This window comes from Dicentrarchus labrax, unplaced genomic scaffold (assembly GCF_905237075.1).
Source record: "Dicentrarchus labrax unplaced genomic scaffold, dlabrax2021, whole genome shotgun sequence".
Taxonomy (NCBI): domain Eukaryota; kingdom Metazoa; phylum Chordata; class Actinopteri; family Moronidae; genus Dicentrarchus; species Dicentrarchus labrax.
In genome coordinates this window covers 27,327,419-27,350,814 of record NW_026136720.1, presented here as the reverse complement: position 1 = coordinate 27,350,814, position 23,396 = coordinate 27,327,419, and the positions used below count along the sequence as shown (strand labels likewise).

At 41.6% G+C, this 23,396-nt stretch overlaps 1 protein-coding gene and 1 long non-coding RNA gene across 3 annotated transcripts in view; one reads left to right on the top strand and one right to left on the bottom strand.

Annotated features, from left to right (window-relative positions):
* Positions 1–23,396, bottom strand: part of LOC127353805 (uncharacterized) — a 247,663-nt gene that overhangs the window by 162,102 nt on the left and 62,165 nt on the right. The gene's annotated exons all lie outside the window — the stretch shown is intronic.
* Positions 1,170–22,971, top strand: LOC127353689 (aminopeptidase N-like). Its single transcript, XM_051383162.1, has 23 exons — positions 1,170–1,449; positions 3,544–3,641; positions 3,991–4,107; positions 4,427–4,613; positions 4,731–4,873; positions 6,445–6,581; positions 7,069–7,195; positions 7,718–7,872; positions 7,965–8,078; positions 8,196–8,339; positions 8,572–8,637; positions 8,786–8,851; positions 15,351–15,523; positions 15,754–15,833; positions 16,770–16,900; positions 17,116–17,171; positions 18,710–18,857; positions 19,081–19,172; positions 20,172–20,282; positions 20,370–20,537; positions 20,680–20,820; positions 22,117–22,198; positions 22,282–22,971. The coding sequence occupies exons 1-23, from the start codon at positions 1,322–1,324 to the stop codon at positions 22,429–22,431; spliced, it is 2,814 nt and encodes a 937-aa protein (XP_051239122.1). The 5' UTR covers positions 1,170–1,321; the 3' UTR covers positions 22,432–22,971.

Genomic DNA, 23,396 nt, shown 5'->3' with positions numbered 1-23,396 from the left:
AACATTATTTACAGAGACCCAACAGTACCACCGAGCAAGCACTTGGCGACAAGGGCAAAGGAAAAACTGCCTGTTAAAAGGCAGAAACCTAGGACAGATCCTTCGGCTCTAGGTGGGTGGTCGTCTGTCTCGACCAGTTGGGGTGAGAGAGAGAGAGAGAGAGAGAGAGAGAGAGAGACACAGAGAGAGAGAGCGCGAGAGACAGACAGACAGACAGGTGCACAGCAACAACAGTATTGGCAATGGCAATCTAGCAGGACCATGGCAGGAGGCTCCACCAGCATCGATAAGAACCTGTGAGACGAGAAAGCACAAGAACTCTGGGGAAGAAGTGAAGTTAGTAACATGCATTAATGGGACATGAATGAGTGCAGAAAGAGAGAGGAAGGGAGGAGCTCAGTGCACCATGGGAAATCCCCCGATAGTCTAGGCCTATAGCAGCATAACTAAGGGATGGTTCAGGACTCACCTGATCCAGCCCTAACTATAAGCTTTATCAAAGAGGAATGTCTTAAGCCTACTCTTGAATGTGGAGAGGGTGTCTGCCTCCCGAACCACAACTGGAAGCTGGTTCCACAGGAGAGGAGCTTGGTAACTGAAGGCTCTGGCTCCTGTTCTACTTTTAGAGACTATAGGAACCACAAGTAGCCCAGCATTCAGAGAACGCAGTGTTCTAGTGGGGTAATAGGGTACTATGAGCTCTTTAAGATATGAAAACGAAAACATACCTATATAGTATTATATTCCAAAAGAAATGTAATACAGTGCATTTTTAAAAATGGGAAAGAAAGACAACGCAGAGTGGAAGAGGTAAGGATAATGGGGTGGTTCTTGGGGTGGCCAATCATATTTCAGGGGTGGCCACCACAGGCCCCCCTTCTGGACACGTCCCTGCCTCATAGTATTTGCTGCTAACCACTCAAACAGAAAAAGGTTTGACCTATGAACACAGCGCGACAAATGCAATAAAGTTTTAACATCACTGACTTGTGAGTTCTCCACAGACAGGCAGTGTTTTATGGCTTATGTGAACTAAACCTAAACCACTAAAACCTAATCCATCAGTCTTATCACTCACTATCAACAGCTACACCATTCTCATGGGGGGGGAAGTTAAATGTTGGCAGTCACTTCTGTTTGTCATTCTGCAAGTGAGACTGCGAACCAGACGTATAGTTTTAAGCAGGCCTTTCATTATAGCATTTGTATGATAACAGTAATCTAACAGCTGCTGGAAGGTGAAGCTGAAGGCTTTCCTCTCAGTGGTTCAGTTTGGATCTATCTGCAGGACTTCTGTCAGCTGTGTGCTGTTTGTTAGGCCATGGGGAAAGGCTGCCGGGTCAGCAAGCTGTGCATTCTGTCTGTGGTCTTAGCCCTGGTCTCAGTGGCCACCATTGTCACGTTGTGGACCATTGCCCTGACAGGTGACGTCACAGCTCCTTGGGACAGGTAAGACTTTGGTTCGACAAAAGGTTTGATGCTTCTGTGTCCTTCGAAGGATGATATTGCATATGTCCCTACAATACAAAAAACAATACAATACAACATGGATGAGAAATAAACTTGGATCAGTAAATATTGGGATATGCCTAATTCTGGTTTATTTAAATCGCTTTTGTAGACTGTAACTCTTCATGGAACAAAATCTAAAATGGCTGAACCTCAGCTGCCCTAGAAGCTGTGGTAGCTATTTGTTGAATAAAGCATAGAAAGTATGATCTTGTCTTTCTGCAAAGTTTCTTTTAAGTCATCCATGAATGAAGATTTCTAAGACGCAGTGCGATTTTATCCCTGTTGGAACATCACTCTGACATAGTTCTGGGGAATCTGTTGTGGTTTCATTTTTCTTGTCTCAATGCACCTCAATAGATGTCTATCTGACATAAACTTTTAGCTATCTGACTATAGTGAGAGACCACAAACTGTCACTGAAGGTACCCAGAATGGTGACACAGACTCACAGAAAGCAAAGAGAATTGACAGTTTCACTCCATGTGCAAGATTTATTTGCATCAACACAGGATACAAGCAAACCGAGTTGTCTTGAGAATCAACTGACCAGAACAAAGAAAATCGCTCTATTATATGCCTCTTTCCCAAGGATGTCTATTGGTGACGTCTAATGTCTGATAAGCGGTAGTCATAACAGTTAACACATCTGATGCCCTACTCTCCAGGAGACAGCCTTGGTCTTTGGAATGTGCTTAGCTCATGGCACACTGAATAACTCTGTCCTAACTAGTGTGAGACAACCAGAGTGTGAATACATGACGATGAACATACATGAACATAAAATATTATACTGTAAGCCTGTAAAGTTAAACATGAAATAGCACAACATACTATAGTTTGCTTCATGTTCACAGAACCTTATCCCTGAATGTATTTTCCCACTACATTCCCCCACAAAAACAAAAATGCATTCTCTTATGTGTTTGTTTCCACATTACAGAATGTTACCTCTTTAAATTGTTCCCCCAAAAAAGTCCTGCTGAACAATCCATATACTATGTGATAAAATCATAGTACATGACATAAAAAGTAAATTAGTTTGCATTCTCATACTCATTAGTGCAAGCGGCAATGCAGTCACCCTGTCCATCTTAGTTTCCCTGCAGATTTTTTCTTCAAAATCCCATAAGCTTTTGTGATTGGGGATGGTACACACTTCCCAACCTATGTTTCTTGATTCTTAGTGATGGACATTGTCAACATGAGTTACATTATCAGAACTAATTTTCCAATATTATCAGTTTTTGTTACCGTTATGGCGGCCTTTGTTGTTGAATCTGTCTATTTGTTCAGGTTTTACTTTGCTTTTGGGCCATTTGATGTTATGTTCTACGCAGATTTCACATGATTGTATCTGTATGTATTTTTTTTAACTGTAGCGACCATGTATGTAAATATTTGGGGCTTAGCCCAAACCTAGGGGTTGCTTACCCAGAACTCCCTGCTATATGCACTCCACATGTTTCAAGCCAGCTGAAATCATAACTTGTAATTGTTCTCCAATTGTCTTCATTATCATAACTTAAGTAGGCCAGGAATGATCTGCCTCATGTACTGCTGTTAGGAGACAGTGAACATTTCAGAAAATAGTCTAAGATGCTCATAAGAGTTGTTTTGGATTGCAATGACAAATGACCTTTTGTGTTATTTAGGATGATTGAAGTTTTATTAGCAGGTGATGGCAATTTTGTTAATGCAAATAAAGACGTACATGCTTGGACATGGAAATATATCAATATTTATCTTTACAGTAAATCATATATATTTTATTACTATAATCACACTGTGGGATTTTTCTCACATTGTGACTCATAAAACATTATGAAGCAGTTTCACAGTCAATAATGCTGCCCAATGTAAAGTACATGGATATGAATATATCCAGACTTCCTAGAATAATGACGATGGATTACATTATGTGAGCAGCTTCTCATCTTTTCTATTTCACTACTACTTAACGCATCGTATAAATCAACAAAGTAAACACATGATTTCATTCAGTTCAATGACCTTTCTGTTTATTCCCCTAAGATTTCGTCTTCCCACTGATTTGGTCCCTGACTGCTACAACATCACCCTGTGGCCTCGCCTCAGCCCTGAACCAAGTTCCGGCCTCTACATTTTTACAGGTGATTAACAAGGCTTCTTATTTACAGAATTATTGTTTATTTGTCTCTTAAAGTTGCTGCTGGTGGAGAATGGCAGAGGGTACACATTTTCATACACTGATGGCAGAGGGTACACACTCTGCCAGTACAAACTGCTCATCAGGAGCGATACAGAGCTTCCTATCCAAAATGCACAAAATTATACTAAACACAAAATCACACCTATTTTATTAAGTATCTTGCCCAAGGACATTTCTACTGGAATCGAACCTCTGCCACCCAAACCACAGCCTCCCATTATGTGTTTTTGACTGTTAGCAAGATGCAGGATCTAGAATGAATGTCTTTGTCATTTCCTATTTTTCCGCAGGCCAATCCACTCTGATATTTAAGTGCGTGAGAGAAACTGATCTGATCCTGATCCACTCCAACAAACTCAAGTACACTAAGCTGAACAACACACACATTGCCAGGCTCATCGCTTCAGGTAATGTACAAACACACACACGCGCGCGCACACGCACACACACACACACACACACACACACACATATAGAAGAAGACAGACTCAGGGTTAGCAGCTCTTCCATATTAGCTTTTCACATATTACTATACAACAATAAAGTTCTGGTCTGGTCTTTCATGTTACCCATTTTTTAAAAGATTTTTTAAAGTAAAAGTTTCATGTGTTTAAGGTGATGAATACATCTCTAGTAATGAATATGTACAAGACTCTTTTGGTAGGACTTGGCATCCTACATTATCCTACATCACTTTTTTTACCCATAATTCTATTTCTTCCGCAGGTGGTGGATCTGCTCCCACAATTAAATCCTCCTGGCTGCAGTCTGAGACCCAGTATCTGGTTATCCAGCTGAATAGTAAATTAACTCAAGGACAGAAGTATGAGCTGTACACAGAGTTCACTGGAGAACTAGCTGATGACTTGGCAGGCTTTTACAGGAGTGAATACGAGGAAGATGGAGTCCGAAGGTACGTTCTCTATTATGTCCCTCTATATCGCCATTTACATTTAGCTTGGTGAGCATATTTCAGATGCCTACATTGTGTTCATTGGCACTGTGTTCAGAATTTTCTGCTTATTCTCAGGATTGTTGCTACCTCTCAGATGCATCCAACTCATGCCAGGAAGACCTTTCCTTGCTTTGATGAGCCAGCTATGAAAGCCGTTTTCGATATAACTCTCATCCACCCCCCTGGAACTGTAGCTCTATCCAATGGCATGGAAAAAGGTCAGTGCTGTATGTATGTATCGAAACAGAGGTGTATTTGCATCCGCAGTTAAAATCAATCAGATGATTGGTCCACAGAGTTTTGAAGGTTACATTCCCAGCCAAACTCATTTCAGGCAGTCAACTACCTCTTGGCCCCGACCTCCAAGGTCCCAAAGGCTCAGGTTTACTGTGTTTCAGTGAGTTTTTTTTAACGTAATTACTTGATGGCTGGCAAATTTTGGGCTGATCTTTGCACCACTGGGTACAATATCAACTGGGTCCTGCATTATTATGGCAGCTGTGGCTCAAAGGTAGAGCGGCCATCCCCTAATCAGATGGTTGGCAGTTCGATCCCTGGCTCATCTTTCTGTATGTTGAAGTGTCCTTGAGCAAGATACTGAACTCCAAATTGCTCTTGATGCTGTGAATGTGTGTGATTTCTGATGAAAGGTTGGCACCTTGCACGGCAGCTGCTGCCATCAGTGTGTGAGTGTGGAATGTAGTGTACAGCGCTTAGAGTGGTCGAAAGACTAGAGTGCTATATAAGTACAGTCTATTTACCATTATTACCAAATCTGTCCTGTAGTGGAGCCCTGTGTTAAAAATTTCTTACAAAAAAATTTGTAAAACACAAGACAGATTGAGGAGAGAGACGAGCAAGAGTTCCAGGGTTTTGACGTAGAGCCTACATACCACTACAAATCAGCCTTCATCTGGATATCCGCTGGCTACACCGGAAGTCCCGAAACACTGGCCACTGATATCATGTGTGTGTGTGTGTGTAAGCAGGTAGGTGGGCAAGGCAAAGCAAAAAGTAAAACATCAAACAGAGGGACAAGACAAGGGACTAAACAACCAGAAACACCAGTAGCCATTCACAAAACAACCAGGAACAGCTTGGGATGAAACCAGGATGAACTGACACAAAAACAGGGGAACACAAAGACACAGGTGAAGTGAAGGATAAGTTAACACATCAAAATAATCAGGACGGGGTAGATAATCAAAATTGGAGGGAAAATAGACAAAGGCAGGAAGTGAATTCAAACAAGACACAAGAGGAGGAGAAAACTAAATAAAAAGGGAAATAACTAAAGAAAACCAAAAACCATGAGAACTTGGCTGCTCAACCCACCAACCAACAGACAAATAATCTCCCTCAGTTTAGCCCAAATGGATCCATGCCAATGAGAGGTACAGCATCTAAACTGAAGCTGATATAGTGCCCATTCTATATTAATATCTATAAAATTACTAAGTTAACTACATTAACAAAGAGCTTTGGGACAAAAGCTGTCATAGTCGGAAAAAGTTTTTAATGCAAATACTGCTATGTATAGTAACATTGCATAAAACAACAAATACAGTACTGTCTGCAATGAAATAACTTGATTAGGAAAAGAATCAAACTGAACCCATGAGGGAGCGTATGCTAGCAGACAGAGAGCTGCTGTCTGGGCAATACAGACATAAACCAACAAACCAACATAAACATTTATCAACTTTTGTTAAAAACATCAAAAGTATAAATGTATTACTTACATCCCATTGTGTAGAGTCTGTTTCACTGTGTGTCTGTATCTTTTCAGATATTGTTAACACCAGTATCGATGGAGTAGCTGTGACACAGACCAGGTTTGAACCAACCAAGAAAATGTCCACCTATTTACTGGCCATCATTGTATCTGAGTACTCAAACATCAGCGCTACACAAGGAGACACTCTGGTAACTGTCTATGGCATTCATCCCTTTAAAACTGCAGAACATTTTTTTTTGGTCATATTTGCTGAAGCTTTCACTATATCCTGACAGTAGGACATAAAACAGATAATCTTTAAAAATATCAGGTTGAGGACCTGGAAATGAGACTCAACAATCAACTATCTTTCTCGGCTCTGATTGGTTGTTTTTGTTCAGGCCCGGTGGATTCTTGTAAGTGCCATTAGGAGCACTAGGAGGAGCCAGAGGAACCTGATTTTTTTTACAGATTATCTGTCTTATGTACTACTGTCAGGATATAGTGAAAGTTTCAGTAAATATGACAAAAAGTTATTTTTGTAAAAGTTACCTACTGCAGCTTTAATCACCTAATAATTTAAGCTGTACATGAAAATGTTTTGTGTGCAAGAAAAATAATTTGTAATGTTTGTTTTTGTAAGTTTATAAAAGTCTTAAAACTTGCATACACATAAATTTGCTGTTATGTGTTCAGATCCGTATCTGGGCTCGCAGGACAGCCATTGACCAGGGACAAGGAAACTACGCCCTCAATGTGACTGGACCCGTACTGGACTTCTTCCAGATGTACTATAACATCTCCTACCCTCTGAGCAAGTCAGGTGAGCCTGCTTTTATAATCATTTGATTGAATCATGCCTAAAATATTGCAGTCTGTCTGTGCTTACATAAACAGATGGCTGTAAGAGAAAGGCCACTTTTAAATAATTTTGAATGATTAGTTTCCGTTCTGGTGAACAGTTGGCACCTTGCATGGCAGCCACTGCCATCAGTGTATGAATGTGTGTGAATGGGGTGAGTGTGCATGTAGTGTACAGTGTATTGAGTGGTCGAAAGTCTAGAAAGGTGCTATATAAGTACAGTCCATTCAACATTTAAAACCACTGTACCTTTAATGGTTATCTCATGTTGTAACTACACTCTTTAAATACAACTTCCAACCATTTAAGCCATCATAGAACTTAACTGAATTCTCACTGCAACAGTCCAATGTCCCTCTTTACCACAAAGTAAAAGAACCTTTCAGAACCAAACAAGCCAAAGTTGTAAGGCTGTAGGGTATATTGACATGACTTTAAGTTCAGTTCTGTTAATCTGCATTAAACCTGCCCTCTGCCTCACAGACCAAATTGCTCTGCCAGACTTCTTCTTTGGTGCAATGGAGAATTGGGGTCTGGTGACGTACAGAGAAACCAACCTTCTCTATGACCCCATGACCTCCTCCAACAGAAATAAAGAGACCACTGCCACCATCATTGCTCATGAGCTAGCACACATGGTGATTTTTTTGTATTATACCTATTTATATATATATATTTATATTTACTCATTGATTAGTTAACAAATTGACCGATGTCCTCTCTTGTGCAGTGGTTTGGAAACCTGGTGACTCTGCGCTGGTGGAATGAGGTCTGGCTGAATGAGGGCTTTGCTTCATATGTGTCTTACCTGGGAGCAGACCACGCTGAGCCCAGCTGGAACATGGTGAGAACACAATGTCACATGCATTTGGACTTGACACTGTCCTCTTATCAGTAAATTTGATAAACTTTGCACTCCATCTGAAATCTTAATACATTTCTGTTTGTTTGCTTGCTCCAGAAAGACTTGATAGTACTTGATGACATCCACAGGGTGTTTGCAGTCGATGCTTTGGCCTCCTCTCATCCTCTGTCATCTAAAGAAGACAGTATCATCCTGCCAGACCAGATCACTGAGCAGTTTGATGCCATCTCATACAGCAAGGTACACAGACATCAGCAACATCTTCTTTTTTAATATGTTACTGCTTAAACACGTCTACGAAAATGCAGTTTGAAAACCAGAATTTTCAGCAACTGGACATCATTGAGTTACTGGCATTGTTCAACTACTGTACATTGCACTGTATATATTTTGAGCTATACAATAGAAAAATGTCCTAAACTGATTTATCGATTGATCCCTTGCCACTGTCTGTGTGTCTGTGACTCCTCAGGGTGCAGCTGTGTTGAGGATGCTGTCTGATTTCCTCTCGGAGCGTGTCTTTGTCCAGGGACTCAGTGTATGTTTCTATTTTTGCTGGCACAATTGACCCATTCAAAGTCCTGCCCATTTTTGCTCTGTGCTCCAATAGCAGTTAAGCTAACCTCAATCAGAACCTCAGTCAACTTACCCTTCTGAAATGTATTATGTTTTTCTTTTGTTTCCAGAGTTACCTCAATCACTTTGCCTACAACAACACAGTGGGGAATGACTTATGGCACCATCTACAGATGGTAAGATGTACAACTAAATTTAATTGCCAAAAATGTTACATATATATTTTTTAGCTTTTTAAAGCTTGAATATTTGACTTGGTGTTACTAGCATACAAGAAGAATACACAGTGTTTACGCAATTTATATTTTTTTGCATCAGCACCTGTTTGGTAATGGCTTCACGTTTCCCATATACTGCAGATGTTTGTGGTAATGTGATTTATGTGAAATGAAGAAACTGCTCTTGTAAATGGAATTCAAATCGAATGCATGTCAGGGACTAAACAGCTGTTGATTGAACTTAATACAAGTTATAAAAAGCTATACAAAGAATGGCTTGTGGCACCATCTACAGTGTTAAGATGGACAACTTCTTAAACAATTTTTAATCTTATTAGAAGTTAGCATATTTTTAGCTTTTTAAAGCTTGAATATTTGACTTGGTGTTACCAGCATGCAAGAAAAAAAGAGCCTTAGTGTTTATGCAATTTTCTATATTTATTTTTATTGCAGCTGTGCCTGTTTGGTAATTTATTGGCTCCAAACCAACGTATTTGGGTCACAGTGGAAGGGGATGCACAACTAAGGCTGTGTTTATGCTGATTAGGCAGCACAGTGCAAGTTTGGTGCACATTTGACATGAAATCACAAAAAACTATCATCATTTTTTCCTTGCCAAATAAACCTATATAGAAGTAAATAAAAAAGAAAAAGAAAACAAACATAATATATATATCTATATCTATATATATCATCGTTGTCTGAGACAGACAGAACCATCCCTTAGTTATGCTGCTATAGGCCTAGACTATCGGGGGAGATGACAACAACGATGGGGGACAATGAGCAGTGATAATAGTAATAATAGTATCTGTAGTAATAATAATAGTAATAACAATAGTAACAATAAAATCAGTGGCCAAACCATGGCAGGAGGTTCCACCAGGATCCATGAGAACCTGCGAGACGAGAAAGAACAAGAAGTCCGGGGAAGAAGTTAAGTTAGTAACATACATTAATGGTACATGAATGAGTGCAGAAAGGGAGGGAGAGGAAGAGAGGAGCTCAGTGCATCATGGGAAATCCCACGATAGTCTAGGCCTAGAGCAGCATAACTAAGGGATGGTTCAGGACTCACCTGATCCAGTCCTAACTATAAGCTTTATCAAAGAGGAATGTCTTAAGCCTACTCTTGAATGTGGTGAGAGTGTCTGCCTCCCGAGCCACAACTGGAAGCTGGTTCCACAGGAGAGGAGCTTGGTAATTGAAGGCTCTGGCTCCTGTTCTACTTTTAGAGACTATAGGAACCACAAGTAGCCCAGCATTCAGAGAACGCAGTGTTCTAGAGGGGTAATATGGTAATATGAGCTCTTTAAGATATGAAGGGGCCTGACCATGAAGAGCTTTGTAGGTGAGGAGGAGGATTTTAAATTCAATTCTAAATTTTACAGGGAGCCAGTGCAGAGAAGCTAGTACAGGAGAGATGTGATCTCTTTTCCTAGTTCCTGTCAGTACTCGTGCTGCAGCATTCTGAATTTATTGGAGCGTTTTAATGGACTTATTGGGGCAACCTGATAATAAAGAGTTGCAGTAATCCAGCCTTGAAGTAACAAATGCATGGATTAGTTTTTCTGCATCCGTCTGTGACAGGATGTGTCTAATTTTTGTAATATTACGTAAATGAAAAAAGGCAGTCCTAGAGGTCTGCTTTATGTGAGAATGAAATGACATGTCCTGATCAAAGATAACTCCAAGATTCCTGACAGTGGTGCTAGAGGCCAAGGTAATACTATTTAGAGTAACTATATCTTTAGACAGTGAGTCTTGGAGGCTCATCCAGGTTTTTATGTCCTTAAGACATGTTTGTAATTTAGATAATTTGGCTCGACGACTGACAACATGGCTACAGATCCAGGAACGGACACGACTACGAGAAAGAACACGGCACATGACACAACCACAGCAGCAGCAGGACACTCACTTCATGTGTGCACCTGTGGATGGGCGAAAATAACATCATTCAGGGGGTTGAGGACCCACCAAGGAAAGAGAGGGTGCTTGAGAGAGCAGAGACAAGGGCCTCGCATTGGCCAGTACTTCTTACGAAGCAACCAGTCAAATCAGTCGATTGAAGCACAGCGACGGGACAAAAACCAAAGTAGAGCATCAGCACCCCTGTCACTGAGGAGGATAATACAAACACAGAAATGCCGGTGGAGGAACCCACCCAACCACAGAGACCTCCCAAGGTGGGAAAGATCAGCACAGACCGAGCGTGAAGTGGCCTAAAGCTGTTGAAAAGAGAGAGTGGGAAACAGTCAACAACGACCTGACAAAAATCCTGGTGCAACTAGTGGGCACAGCAGAGAAAAAGCTGGAAAGGCTGGGCGACATCATCTACCACTACGGAGAAGAACGCTTTGGAGTGAACACAAGGAGAAGTGACAAAGCAACACCAGCACCAGCCAAATCCAGGAGGCAGCAAGAGATCGAAAGGCTGGTCAGAGAGAGAAGGCAGCTGAGAAAGCAGCGGAAGAAGGTCTCTGATGCAGAGAGAGAGGGTCTCATGCTACTCCAGCGGGACATCAAGTGTTGGTTGGCAACCTTGCAAAGAGCAGAGAACATGAGGAAACTTCGCAAGAAGAAGGAACACACAAGAACACGGTTCTAAAAAAACCCCTTCAAGTTCGTCAAAGACCTCTTCGCTTAGGAAAAATACGGAACCCTAAAAATTCCAAAGCAGGAACTGGAAGAACATCTGCAAAAGGTCCAACATGACACGAAAAGGCACGAACAGATAGTTATCCCACATGACATCCCACCTATTCAACCTTCTGAATTCAACCTGGAGGCTGGCCCTCCAAAATGGAAGGAAGTAGAGAGTACAGTACGACGCGCAAGATCAGCATCAGCTCCTGGGCCAAATGGAGTACCGTATAAGCTGTACAAGAATGCACTAGATGTTCCAGGCTCATGAAAATAGTGTCACAGAAGGGAATAATACCTAAGGCGTGGCGAAGGGCTGGAGGGATGCTAATTCCCAAGAGGAAGAATGCGACAGACATAAGTCAATTCCGGCCAATCTGCCTTCTCAACGTTGAGGGGAAAATCTTTTTCAGCATGATAGCACAGAGGTTGTCCACCTACCTGGAGAAGAACAAGTACGTTGATACATCTGTACAGAAGGCTGGCATTCATGGGTTTTCTGGTTGCTTGGAGCATACCAGTATGATCTGGCACCAGATCCAAGCGGCGAAGAGAGACAAAAGAGACATAAATGTCATTTTCCTTGACCTGGCCAATGCCTTTGGATCAGTTCCCCATAACCTCCTCTGGGAATCCTTCAACTTCTTCCACGTTCCATCATCCATCACTAGTCTAGTAAAAGCCTACTTCGAAGACCTGCAGCTGTGCTTCACGACAGCCGACTTTACAACATCATGGCAGTGCGTAAAAGTAGGCATTATGGCAGGCTGTACAATCTCACCCCTGGCCTTCACAATGGCCATGAAGGTCATCATCAGGGCCTCAAGATGGGTCGCGGGGGGTGAGCAAACTAAGAACGGGATCTGCCTTCCACCTATCCGAGCATACGTGGATAACATGACCACGCTGACCACTACTGCAGCATATACGAGGCGGCTACTTGGAAAACTGCAGGAGAACATCAAGTGGGCCCGGATGAAAATCAAGCCGAACAAATCACAAAGCATCTCAATAGTCAAGGGACAGCTTAAAAATGTGTTCTGCATTGGTGACGACCCAATACCAACAGTGTCTGAGCAACCTGTCAAAAGCCTGGGCAGATGGTACAACGCAAGCCTCAGAGACAAAGACCAAGTGTAGCAAGTAAGACAGGACATTACCAACAGTCTGGAAAACATCAACAAGACCCAACTGCCAGGGAAGCTCAAGCTCTGGTGCCTGCAATTTGGACTCCTTCGGGGAATGTGGCCACTCACTATCTATGAGCTCCCAATAACAACTGTGGAGAAGATGGAGCAAACCATGACTTCATACGTGAAGAAATGGCTCAGCGTCCCACACTGTCTGACTAACATCAGCCTCTACGGCAAAGGGGTCCTTCAACTGCCTATCACGAGCCTCACCGAAGAGTACGAAAAGTGCTCTAAAGTAAGACTCCAGATGACTTTGAAGGACTCCAGAGACCAGACCATCAGCAATGCTGCTCCACCCCTGAAAACTGGACAGAAATGGACACCATCCGACGCGATGCAGCATGCTACGTCAGCCCTGAGACACAGCGACATTGTTGGGCAAGTCCAGTTGGGAAGAGGAGGCTTCAGCCTTACGCCAAGTGAGCCCACTTGGCGTAAGGCCTCAACATCAGAAAGGAGGAAAATGGTGGTGGAGGAGGTGCGCCGTCACGAGGAGGCGGAAAGAAGCGCAAAGGCTGTCTCTCTTGTCAAGCAGGGACAATGGATGATGTGGGAAGGCCTGGAGAGGAGAAAGCTCAGCTGGAGGAAGCTCTGGGAAATGGAAGCAAGCAACATCACCCTCATCATCAGAGCCATCTATGATGTGCTCCCATCTCCAAAAAACCTCCATCAGTGGTATGGTCGAGGATCCAACATGTGCCCTCTGCCCAACTCCAGCGACTCTCAAGCACATCTTGACCTGTTGTAAGACCAGCCTCACACAAGGCCGCTACACCTGGAGGCACAACCAGGTTCTCAAGAGTCTGGCAGCAGCTCTTGAGAGCAAGAGGAATACCACCAACTCCTTGCCCCTGAGAGCAACCAGTTCCATCACGGACACAACCTTCATCCGAGCGGGACAGGAAAAGCCCAACCATCCCCCTACCAAACCAGAAGCTGGACAGCTAGCCATGGCCCGGGACTGGAAGATGCTAGTCGATATTTGCCAGCAACTAATCTTTCCAACTGAGATTGCAGCCACCACCCTTAGGCCAGACTTGGTACTCTGGTCCCCTTCACTGAGGTATGTTTACATCACAGAGCTCACAGTCCCATGGGAGAGTTTAACGGAAGAGGCCTATGAGCGCAAGAAACTGCGCTACACAGAACTGGCAGCAGATGCCCAACAACGAGGATGGAAAGTGAAAGTCTATCTGGTTGAAGTGGGATGCAGAGGTTTTGTGGCTTCTTCCACCATCAGGCTGCTGAAAGACCTTGGCATCCATGGACAGGCTCTGCGACAGACAATTAAATCAGTCTCTGAAGCGGCTGAAAGAAGCAGCCAGTGGATATGGATCAAGCGGAAGGGCCCTTGCTGGGGGTCAAAGAGCATCAACAGGACCCGCTGCCTTCACAACCCTCCAGGAGGAGGGTGAACAAGGTATGTGGTCAGCTCTAGGCTTGACTCAGGGAAGAGGACGCCCCTTGCCTTGCATAGTCCCATGGTAAATGGACCTGTATTTGTATAGCGCCTTTCTAGTCTTCCGACCACTCAAAGCGCTTTTACACTACGTGCCACATTCACCCTTTCACACACATTCACTCAGTGATGGCAAAGTCCATCGAACAGAAACTAACATTCATACACATTCACACACCGATGCACGGCATCGGGAGCAATTCGGGGTTCAGTATCTTGCTCAAGGATACTTCGACATGTGGCACCAGGAGCGGGGGATCGAACCCACAACCTTCCGATCAAGGAACGACCCGCTCTGCCTCTGAGCCACAGCCGCCCTATGGGCTGTGCCATTTAAACAACCAGGCAATTCTCATTATTGGGCATGGGACACAAGGTCAGGTTTGATCACCCTGTAGCTGGCCACCTTTGATGAGAGTGTATAGTGTTGAAAGGCCGAAACACCCCCTGATTCAAAGGTACACTACTGATGATGTGTCCCGAAATTTACATTTTCCCCACGTCTGAGATACAGCTCTCACACCACTCTCAACATCAAGGCAAACCTCATGTGCATACCATCTATTGGCACAAGAGACAGTTTACCATCACGTCTGTGTTTCATGATTCTCATCGGGCTTGATATATATCCATATCTTATTCTAAATGCCTGTCACCGGTTAGGATTCATTCGGATTTCCCTTAAAATCAATAAAATGAGGTGGTAGAAACACTAACACTTTTGTCCACAGGGGCTGCCAGAATTTCCTGTTCCTTTTAGGGGCTGTAACTAAGCTGGTTTTACTTTTCCACAATGTATGATCTCACTTTGATCTCAACATTCAACCTGAGTTCAGCTAACTAATATGTTAAGCTAGGCGGAACAAGCTCAAGATTATGTATTTCTCCTGCTAATAAATGTATTTATTAGTACTAGTACTACAACGATGTCTTCAGCCTGTCCATGTTGTTCAGTGTTGCACCTGGTTTGCCCCAAAATGTGGAGATTTTGTTGACCTATCTGAGGAAAATCCATCATACCATACTAGTATGCACTGGCCTCATGTCTGACATTTTCACATAGTGTATTATTTAATAAAACTGTCCTAAACTAAATATATGGAAGTAGATATATACATTTGACAACTAAATAGATGCTTTCTGTCACCTTTGTCAACAGGCGGTGAAAGCCAATAATGTGTCACTTCCTCGCTCAGTTTGTGAAATCATGAACCACTGGGTGCTTCAGATGGGCTTCCCTGTGGTTACTGTGAATACTGCTACAGGGAAGGTATCCCAGAAGCACTTTCTACTGGATCCAGAGTCTGAAGTCGCAGTTGAATCACCTTATAAGTATGAACACAACCGCATGTAACTGCAATGTATGGGAGGATTATTAAGGATTATATTGCACTAAAAAGTATTAAAGCCGCCCTTGTGAGTTACTTCACTTGGGATGTGAGTGAAAGATAGATATTTTGCGGCAATATTTAGAAAATGTGTCTTGTCTCCCTCTTTGCCTCCATCTAACTTGCCTAAATCATGAGTTTGATGTAAAAAGTTGAATGTATTTTCTCCTCTAGCTATAAGTGGGTGATTCCTGTCAGGTGGAGGAAGTCTGGTGAGGTCCAGAGAGATATTTGGTGGCTGATGGAAAAGGAAGGTGTGTAATAATATGCTAGTTATATCTAATACTGATAAAAAATGTGTATATAATTAATTCTAACACTTGCAAAGCTAGGGATGGGAATTATTCTTGAATTAATCAATTAATATTGATAACAACGGCATTATCGATTCTGCTTCTTTAGTGAGTGCCTCATCGATTCCTGATCAGTTTTCCGCATAGAAATAGGCCTAGGCCTAGACAGGTTCCTAGCATCAACGCAACTGTTTTATTATCTTTATGTCTGAAACCAATGTAGAAACAGAGTAGAGTTAGGGTAGTTTGCGATTCTTCGTGAAATGAGGCCAAGCTTTGGGCTATTTCTTTCTTATGAGTTGGCATCATTGTTAAAAGGAATTGATAAGCTTGGAGATTCTGACTGATCGGACAATTTGGAACCCAATTCCCATCCTTAAATATATATTAAAGAAAGTAGGTCATTTTTATGAAAATACATTTTTGTCATATTTGCTGAAACTTTCACTATATCCTGACATTAGAACATGAGACAGAAAATCTGTGAAAAAATCATCTGTATTTGACGCCCTGGGAATGAAACTTAACAATCAATTATGTTTCTTGGCTCTGATCTGATCTGTTTTCGATCAGGTCAGGTGGATTCTTGTAAATACCATTAGGAGCACTAGGAGGAGCCAGAGGAACCTGATTGTTTTACAGATTATCTGTCTCATGTACTACTGTCAGGATACAGTGAAAGGTTTTTAGCAAATGACAAAAGGTTATTTTTATTTACAATTTTTATACAAATTACCCACTGCAGCTTTAAGCAACTTGCAAAATACAGTCATTTAAGAAGTGTTTTTCTTGCGAATATGATTGTGTTTGCTACGCTTTACATCAAATTTGGTTAACCATTAATCCATTTTTTAAATAAAAGCTCCTTACGTTTTTTTTCTTTTTTTCCCCTGTCAGTTATAAACTTGGAGATGAAGAGCGGTGATTTGTGGGTTCTGGCCAACATCAATGTAACTGGATATTACCGGGTAAACTATGACCTTGGAAACTGGGATAGCCTCCTTGCTCAACTTCACTCAGGGCACCAGGTACACAATCTCAGGCTGGCTCTCGCATGTTTCAGACTTTACTGTCTAGTGGATGCAGGACCTTAGGTTTCTTCAGTTAAACTGTGTGGTTCCATAGGTTTACTTTTCTGTTCTTTTGCTGTCTCTGTTTTCTTTCTCTTCCATTACTTCTGTCGGTATTTGCAGATTGTATAATAATTACTTATGTTTCATATTCTGCTTGACACACTGTGCAGGTTATACCAGTGATAAACAGAGCCCAGCTTGTGGATGATGCTTTCAATTTGGCCAGGTATGTCAGTTTTTTAGCCTATTTCCATGCTTGTTCTCATTAGTATCTGTGAGTTAGAACCCAAAGTAAAGCCAAGAAAAATACTTCTTGCTACATGTTACCAAAGTGAATAACAAGGAGATAGATAGATAGATAGATAGATAGATAGATAGATAGATAGATAGATAGATAGATAGATAGATAGATAGATAGATAGATACTTTATTCATCCCCAAGGGGAAATTCACAGTTTCCAGCAGTATCCACAAACTGATAATAATAATAATAATAATAATAATAATAATAATAATAATAATAATAATACAATAATAACAACAAGAGGAGGTCAATTTAGAAGAACTAATAGAATATTACTATGGGGCTAGTGTCCTAAGGTGCATGGTCAAATCCAGTGCTTGAAAGGCCTAAGGTGCATAAGTAGTGTCAGTCAGTCAGTGGTCACATAATGCAGAGTGCACTGCGTCAGGTGGTATAGTTAACTAAAGGGCAGACATATTGGAGTTTAGAGTTTTCCTCCCCTGGGTGGAGTTGAAGAGCCTGATGGCGTGGGGGAGGAACAATCTCCTCAGTCTTTCAGTGGAACAGGACAGTGACAGCAGCCTGTCGCTGAAGCTGCTCCTCTGCCTGTAGATGGTGCTGTGCAGTGGATGCAGTGGATTGTCCATGATTGACAGGAGCCTGTTCAGCGCCCTTTGCTCTGCCACAGATGTCAGAAAAGGCCTAACAGAAAGTATACCTGCCCTACAAAGGAAATCTTATCAAATATTGCTAGTAAGTAGCAAATAACAAATACAAAATTTGCTATTTAGAGTGTAACTAAGGTGCCTTCTTTTCACTGCCCTCACACTTTTCCCTTAAAAATGTAATGGCATCCCAACATTATGAGATCACTGATTCACATAAAATTACCATTCCACAGGGCGTCATGCATGAAATTAAAGAAGGTTGTGTTTCCACTGCATTGTTCAATTCAGCTCGATTCAAATTCACTCGTTGTGGATGGTACATGGCACTGGTGTAATAAAAAAGGTTTCGCAAAAAGCGCTGAAGAATTGGTAAATGGACCTGTACTTGTATAGTGCCTTTCTAGTCTTCCGACCACTCAAAGCGCTTTTACACTACGTGCCACATTCACCCTTTCACACACATTCAATCAGTGACGACAAAGGCCATTGAACAGAAACTAGCGCATTCATACACATTCACACACCTATGCACAGCAATTTGGGGTTCAGTATCTTGCTCAAGGATACTTTGACATGTGGTGGGAGGAGCCTGTGATCGAACCAACAACCTTCCGGTAAGTGGACGACTCTGCCTCTGAGCCACAGCCGCCCTCTTGGATGCCTCTATAGGATTTAAAACAAGATAAAGTGGCCTCAGGTTCACCCAAACTACAAAAGCAAAACAATAAAAAAAATATTCACCGCCATTGTATCACCATTGTATTATTATACATTGTGGAGGCAGAAGTCACAGAGACAGATATCCCAACTTCAGATTAAATAATGTAAACTGTGTATCTCTTCTCTCTACAGGGCTCAGCTAGTCCCCACTACTCTTGCTCTGAGGACAACTTCTTATCTGTCTGCAGAGACAGAATACATGCCCTGGCAGTCTGCTCTGGATAATCTGAATTATTACTACCTCATGCTGGACTGTACTGAAGTTTATCAGCCTATGCAGGTACACTGTATTATCTGTGTGTCAGTGACAAAGATTTTGCCAAGTCTTACTATTGCAAGATTTTAAAGCAAAGCACTGCTTGTGTACTTAAAATACCTTCCTTACAGTATGTTCATTTACATAACCATGGTTAGTCTTTATGCCCCCTGGTGGCCAATAGGAGGAAAAACAGTGCCTACAGATAAGCAAGTGTCTTTTACTCACATCTCTCTAATAATTCTAGGACTACATAAAGAAGCTGGTAACGCCCCTCTTCCTGCACTTCAAGAGCATGACATCAAATTGGACCAATGTTCCTTACGGACACACTGATCAGTGAGTGTACTCAATTACACAGTCTAATACACAACAATTAAAAGCCTAACAGAAAAAAAGATGAACACAGTTATATACTGAGAGGGTTAGCAAAATCATTATATTTCTGAAAATGCACACACTGGTTTCACAGACTCCCATTCAAAGCGAAAGCTGGGGGAGGTGTGCCGACTTCCTCTGATTAGAGGTTGTTAACACTTTTTTTCAATATTAATGTCATGACGTAAATTAGCCCCAAACTGTCAACTCTGTCAGCATTGGACATTCAAAGTCCAGGCTGTTCAACCCACAAAATGTTGATTTTATAAATTTGATAAGAATGTAAGTTATTTTCTTGGCCTTTTATTGCCAGAGACAGTCATATAATTTACTTTACAGCCCACATTAAAGTCTGGAGTACCCCATTAATGATTATGAACAGGTAAAAAGAACTGGTGTCACCTGCATAACAGTGATATTTTAACATTGAGCTGACTAATAATGTACATACGACTAAAGAAAACAGAATAGGGCCCAGAAAGCTTCCTTGAGGAACACCATAATCAATCTAAAACGCTTGTGATACAATATCCCCTAAACTCACAAAAGACATTCTTCCTGATAAGTGTGAATAAAACCAGTAAAGCACCATACCAGAGACTCACCCAAGTCTTTTGATTGAAATGCCATTTAATCAATCATACCTGGGCATGGTACCTCACCTGGTAGAGCATGTGTCCTACGTAGGCTGAGTCCTTACTGTAGTGGTCTGGGTTAAATTCTGGCCTGCAGCCCTTTGCTGTATGTCATCATCCCAGAAATAGCTGATGTCCATAAATAGTTTTATTTAAAGTTTTATTAGAGATTCTTTATAGGCATTTTTGTCCTAAACGAGAGAGACGGATGACACGCAATAGGTTCAATTGAACAGTTAGCCTTTCTTCATCATCCTAATAAGACAGTACTGGACATAGTTAGCAAACAAACACAAGTTTTGACTTTTTTATTTTTTTTTCACAGGTATAACCAGGTGAATGCCATCCGAATGGCCTGCAGCACTGGAGTAACAGAATGCCAGAACCTGACCAACACATGGTTTGAGCAATGGATGGACAGCCCTCAACGGAATTTGTTGGTCTATTTTAATTTTTCAGTTGATCATGATCCACCCACCACACTTTTTTAAAAGTTAACCAATGATTTATCTCAAACTCTCAGGATCCATCCCAACCTGCGTTCAGCAGTATACTGCAGTGCCATGGCGGCAGGAGATAAGGCAGAATGGGATTTTGGATGGGAACAGTTCAAGAATGCTGCTGTAGCCAGTGAAGCCAGCAAACTCATGTCTGCACTGGCCTGTACCACCAAAACACAACTGCTGGAAAGGTGTGTATCCCTCCACCCTTTAAAGAGAGGAGGAGGGTAATGTAGTGATGTCATAAACTAGTAATGTTGAAAATGTAATGTCGTCAGACACAAAAGTATGATACAAGCCTGGAAAGAGTGAAAGTCTGTTCTGTTCTTGCAGGTATCTGTCTTACACCCTAAACTCAACTTTAATCCGTAAGCAGGACGCCACCTCTGTCATCACAGCTGTTGCCAGCAACAGAGTGGGACAGACCCTGGCATGGGACTTTGTCAGGAAAGAGTGGGAATACATGTTTACACAGTGAGTATTAAACTAATAAAGATAAATACACCTATTATCAATTATGTGTATATGTGAGAAAATTCTTTGCCTACAAATGGCTGTGATATTAGCCATTAACCGTTTAGTGTTTTTGATTTGATACATTTGATCACTTTCATTGTGAAAATTTTTTTCAATGAAAAATGGATAATCCACTACACAGAGGATGAGGATTGATGGATGCCTTTAACACAGGAGACCTCTGTTTGTTTACTGTTTGTCAACATTGGTTTCTTTCATCACTCACTTTATCCACTGTTATTATTGTAACCATGACGACATAGGTCTATTAACCCTGATTAATTGGCTCAAGTGATGTCACCTGAGTTTGAAAATGAAAAAAAAATTGGGGTGAACTCACAAGACATCTGTAGCCCACCCTTCCTTACTGATTGAGGCTAGAGACTACGTTAGCTGATACTAGCATAACACTTGCATACCTCTGACTGAGCTGTTGGTGTTTGAGCATTGTGGGTAAGGCAGCAAGTTTTGACAAGGGCTGTGTTAGAAATCACATAAATTAGGCAATTTACCTTTGTTTGTTGTTTCTTTGTTAGCGTTATCCAGTGAAGCATCTGTTTTGCTGTCAGACTCTGATGATGACTCAGGAAGTTACTTTCTCCTCTTTTAGGTAGACTAAAATTTATTTCAGTATTGTTATTTACAACAGTTTTAACCAATCCGACAGCATCCAATAAAGTTGCAGGAGCGAACCATGAAGAATTCACATCAGGTTACTGAGCGGCAGTTGGAAAGAAATTATACCAAAGATAATTTAATTTCATTCTGTTGTTAAAATGACATTACATTTAGTGAAGAGCGCATTATGACTTGTTTAGGAGTTGAAATTTAAAGTCAGGACTTCGGATTTGCATAACAGTGACTACCACCTCTGCACATTGGACCTTTAAATTGCAAAAAGTGACTGGAGGATGTGATGTGACCAATACTTTTAAATGCACTAAACTTCTGTAAATACATTTCCCACAACTGTGTAAAACTGGACTATAACTTTTCTTGAAACTCCAGATTGAACGGCCTCACAAAGTGTTATTTCTGATGAGCCACTGGTTTATTAACAGAAGTTTAGAAAATTATACTGCCAAGAATTTTAAATTCTTTCAATTTTAAATATTATTTAAAAAAAAAAGTATGATCATCTCTTTAGTTTTCCCAATGTTCAGCTGAAGGCTATTATCACTTCACCATGAATGTGAAGGTGGCGCTAAACCACAATCGGTTCTTGTTTGAGCAGAGTTGGTGTGTTTTTTTCAGATATGGTGTGGGCTCTTTCTCCTTTGCCTCTATGATCAGTGGAGTCACAGCAAGGTTCTCTACGCTTGATGATCTACAACAGGTATGTGCTCATTAAGTGATCCCTGGTTAAATGATAAAGGTCACACTGTTTGCTGAACTGTTGTTTCATGTTTCCCCTGCCAGCTGGAGCAGTTTGTGGAGGAGCATAAAGCAGCAGGGTTCGGCTCTGCCACGCTTGCTGTGAAGCAGGCCTTGGAGAAAACCAAAGCTAACATCAAGTGGCTGGAACGGAACAAGAATGAGGTGTTGGACTGGTTCAACAGTCAGACTTGACATCATAGTCGCTAAGAGTGAGAGAGAGACCTGAAAGCTATAATGTTATATTTTTCTCCTCTACATAAAGGACCAGTAAAGGACCCAGTTATAAGGTGTTAGTACCACAGTAATGCTCATTCTCTTTTAATGACACAGTGAATATGGTGTATTCTTATGTAACAAAACACAAAACAAGTTTTAATAGTGTCCAAATAACTCAGATTTAAAGGTCCAGTGTTTAGGATTTTGCAGATTGCAACCCCTTTGTTTCACCCCCTCTTCCAAGCACGAAGGAAAACTACGGTGGCCACGAAACGTGCGAAAAATGCAAATGACCCTATCTGGTGCCAGTGTTTCGGTCGTCCCTCCTGGGTTACTGTAGAAATGTGGAGGTTCAACATGGTGGTCCCCATATAAAAGGAGATAAAAACGACCATTAAGTCTTTATAAATAATGTTATAAGGAGTTCGGTCTAGACCTGCTCTATTTGAAAAGTGTCCTGAGATAACTTCTGTTATAAATTTGCTCTATACAAATAAAATTTAATTGAAAATTTAAGTAACTCAGAATATGTTTCCCATTCTGGGGGGCGCTATATAGAACACGTGGTAGAGCGGTGTCCCATGTATCAAGGCTGGGTCCTTGCTGCAGCGGCCGTGGGTTTGAATCCAACCTGTGGCCTTTTGCATGTCATCACCTCTCTCTCTCTCTCTCTCTCTCTCTCTCTCTCTCTCTCTCTCTCTCTCTCCTCCCTTTCCTGTCAATCTTCAGCTGTCCTACCTAATTAAGGCAAAAAGCCCACCAAAAATATATTAAAAACAAAAAAGGAATATGTTCCCCCATTCTATATTGACGCCTTGCTCATATGTGCTTTGCTCAGTATGGATCAGAGTCACAAGACTTTAAACTATTAAAGGTCCAGTGTGTAACGTTTAGGAGGATCTATTGGCAAAAATGTAATATAATATTCATGGGTCCTCCGT

Bases quoted from the DNA above. Each gene is read 5' to 3' on its own strand.
- LOC127353689 (XM_051383162.1), top strand. From the start codon at position 1,322: ATGGGGAAAGGCTGCCGGGTCAGCAAGCTGTGCATTCTGTCTGTGGTC. The intron at 7,873-7,964 runs GTGATTTTTTTG...TCTCTTGTGCAG, and splicing joins CTCATGAGCTAGCACACATG to TGGTTTGGAAACCTGGTGAC. The intron at 20,538-20,679 runs GTGTGTATCCCT...CTGTTCTTGCAG, and splicing joins AAAACACAACTGCTGGAAAG to GTATCTGTCTTACACCCTAA.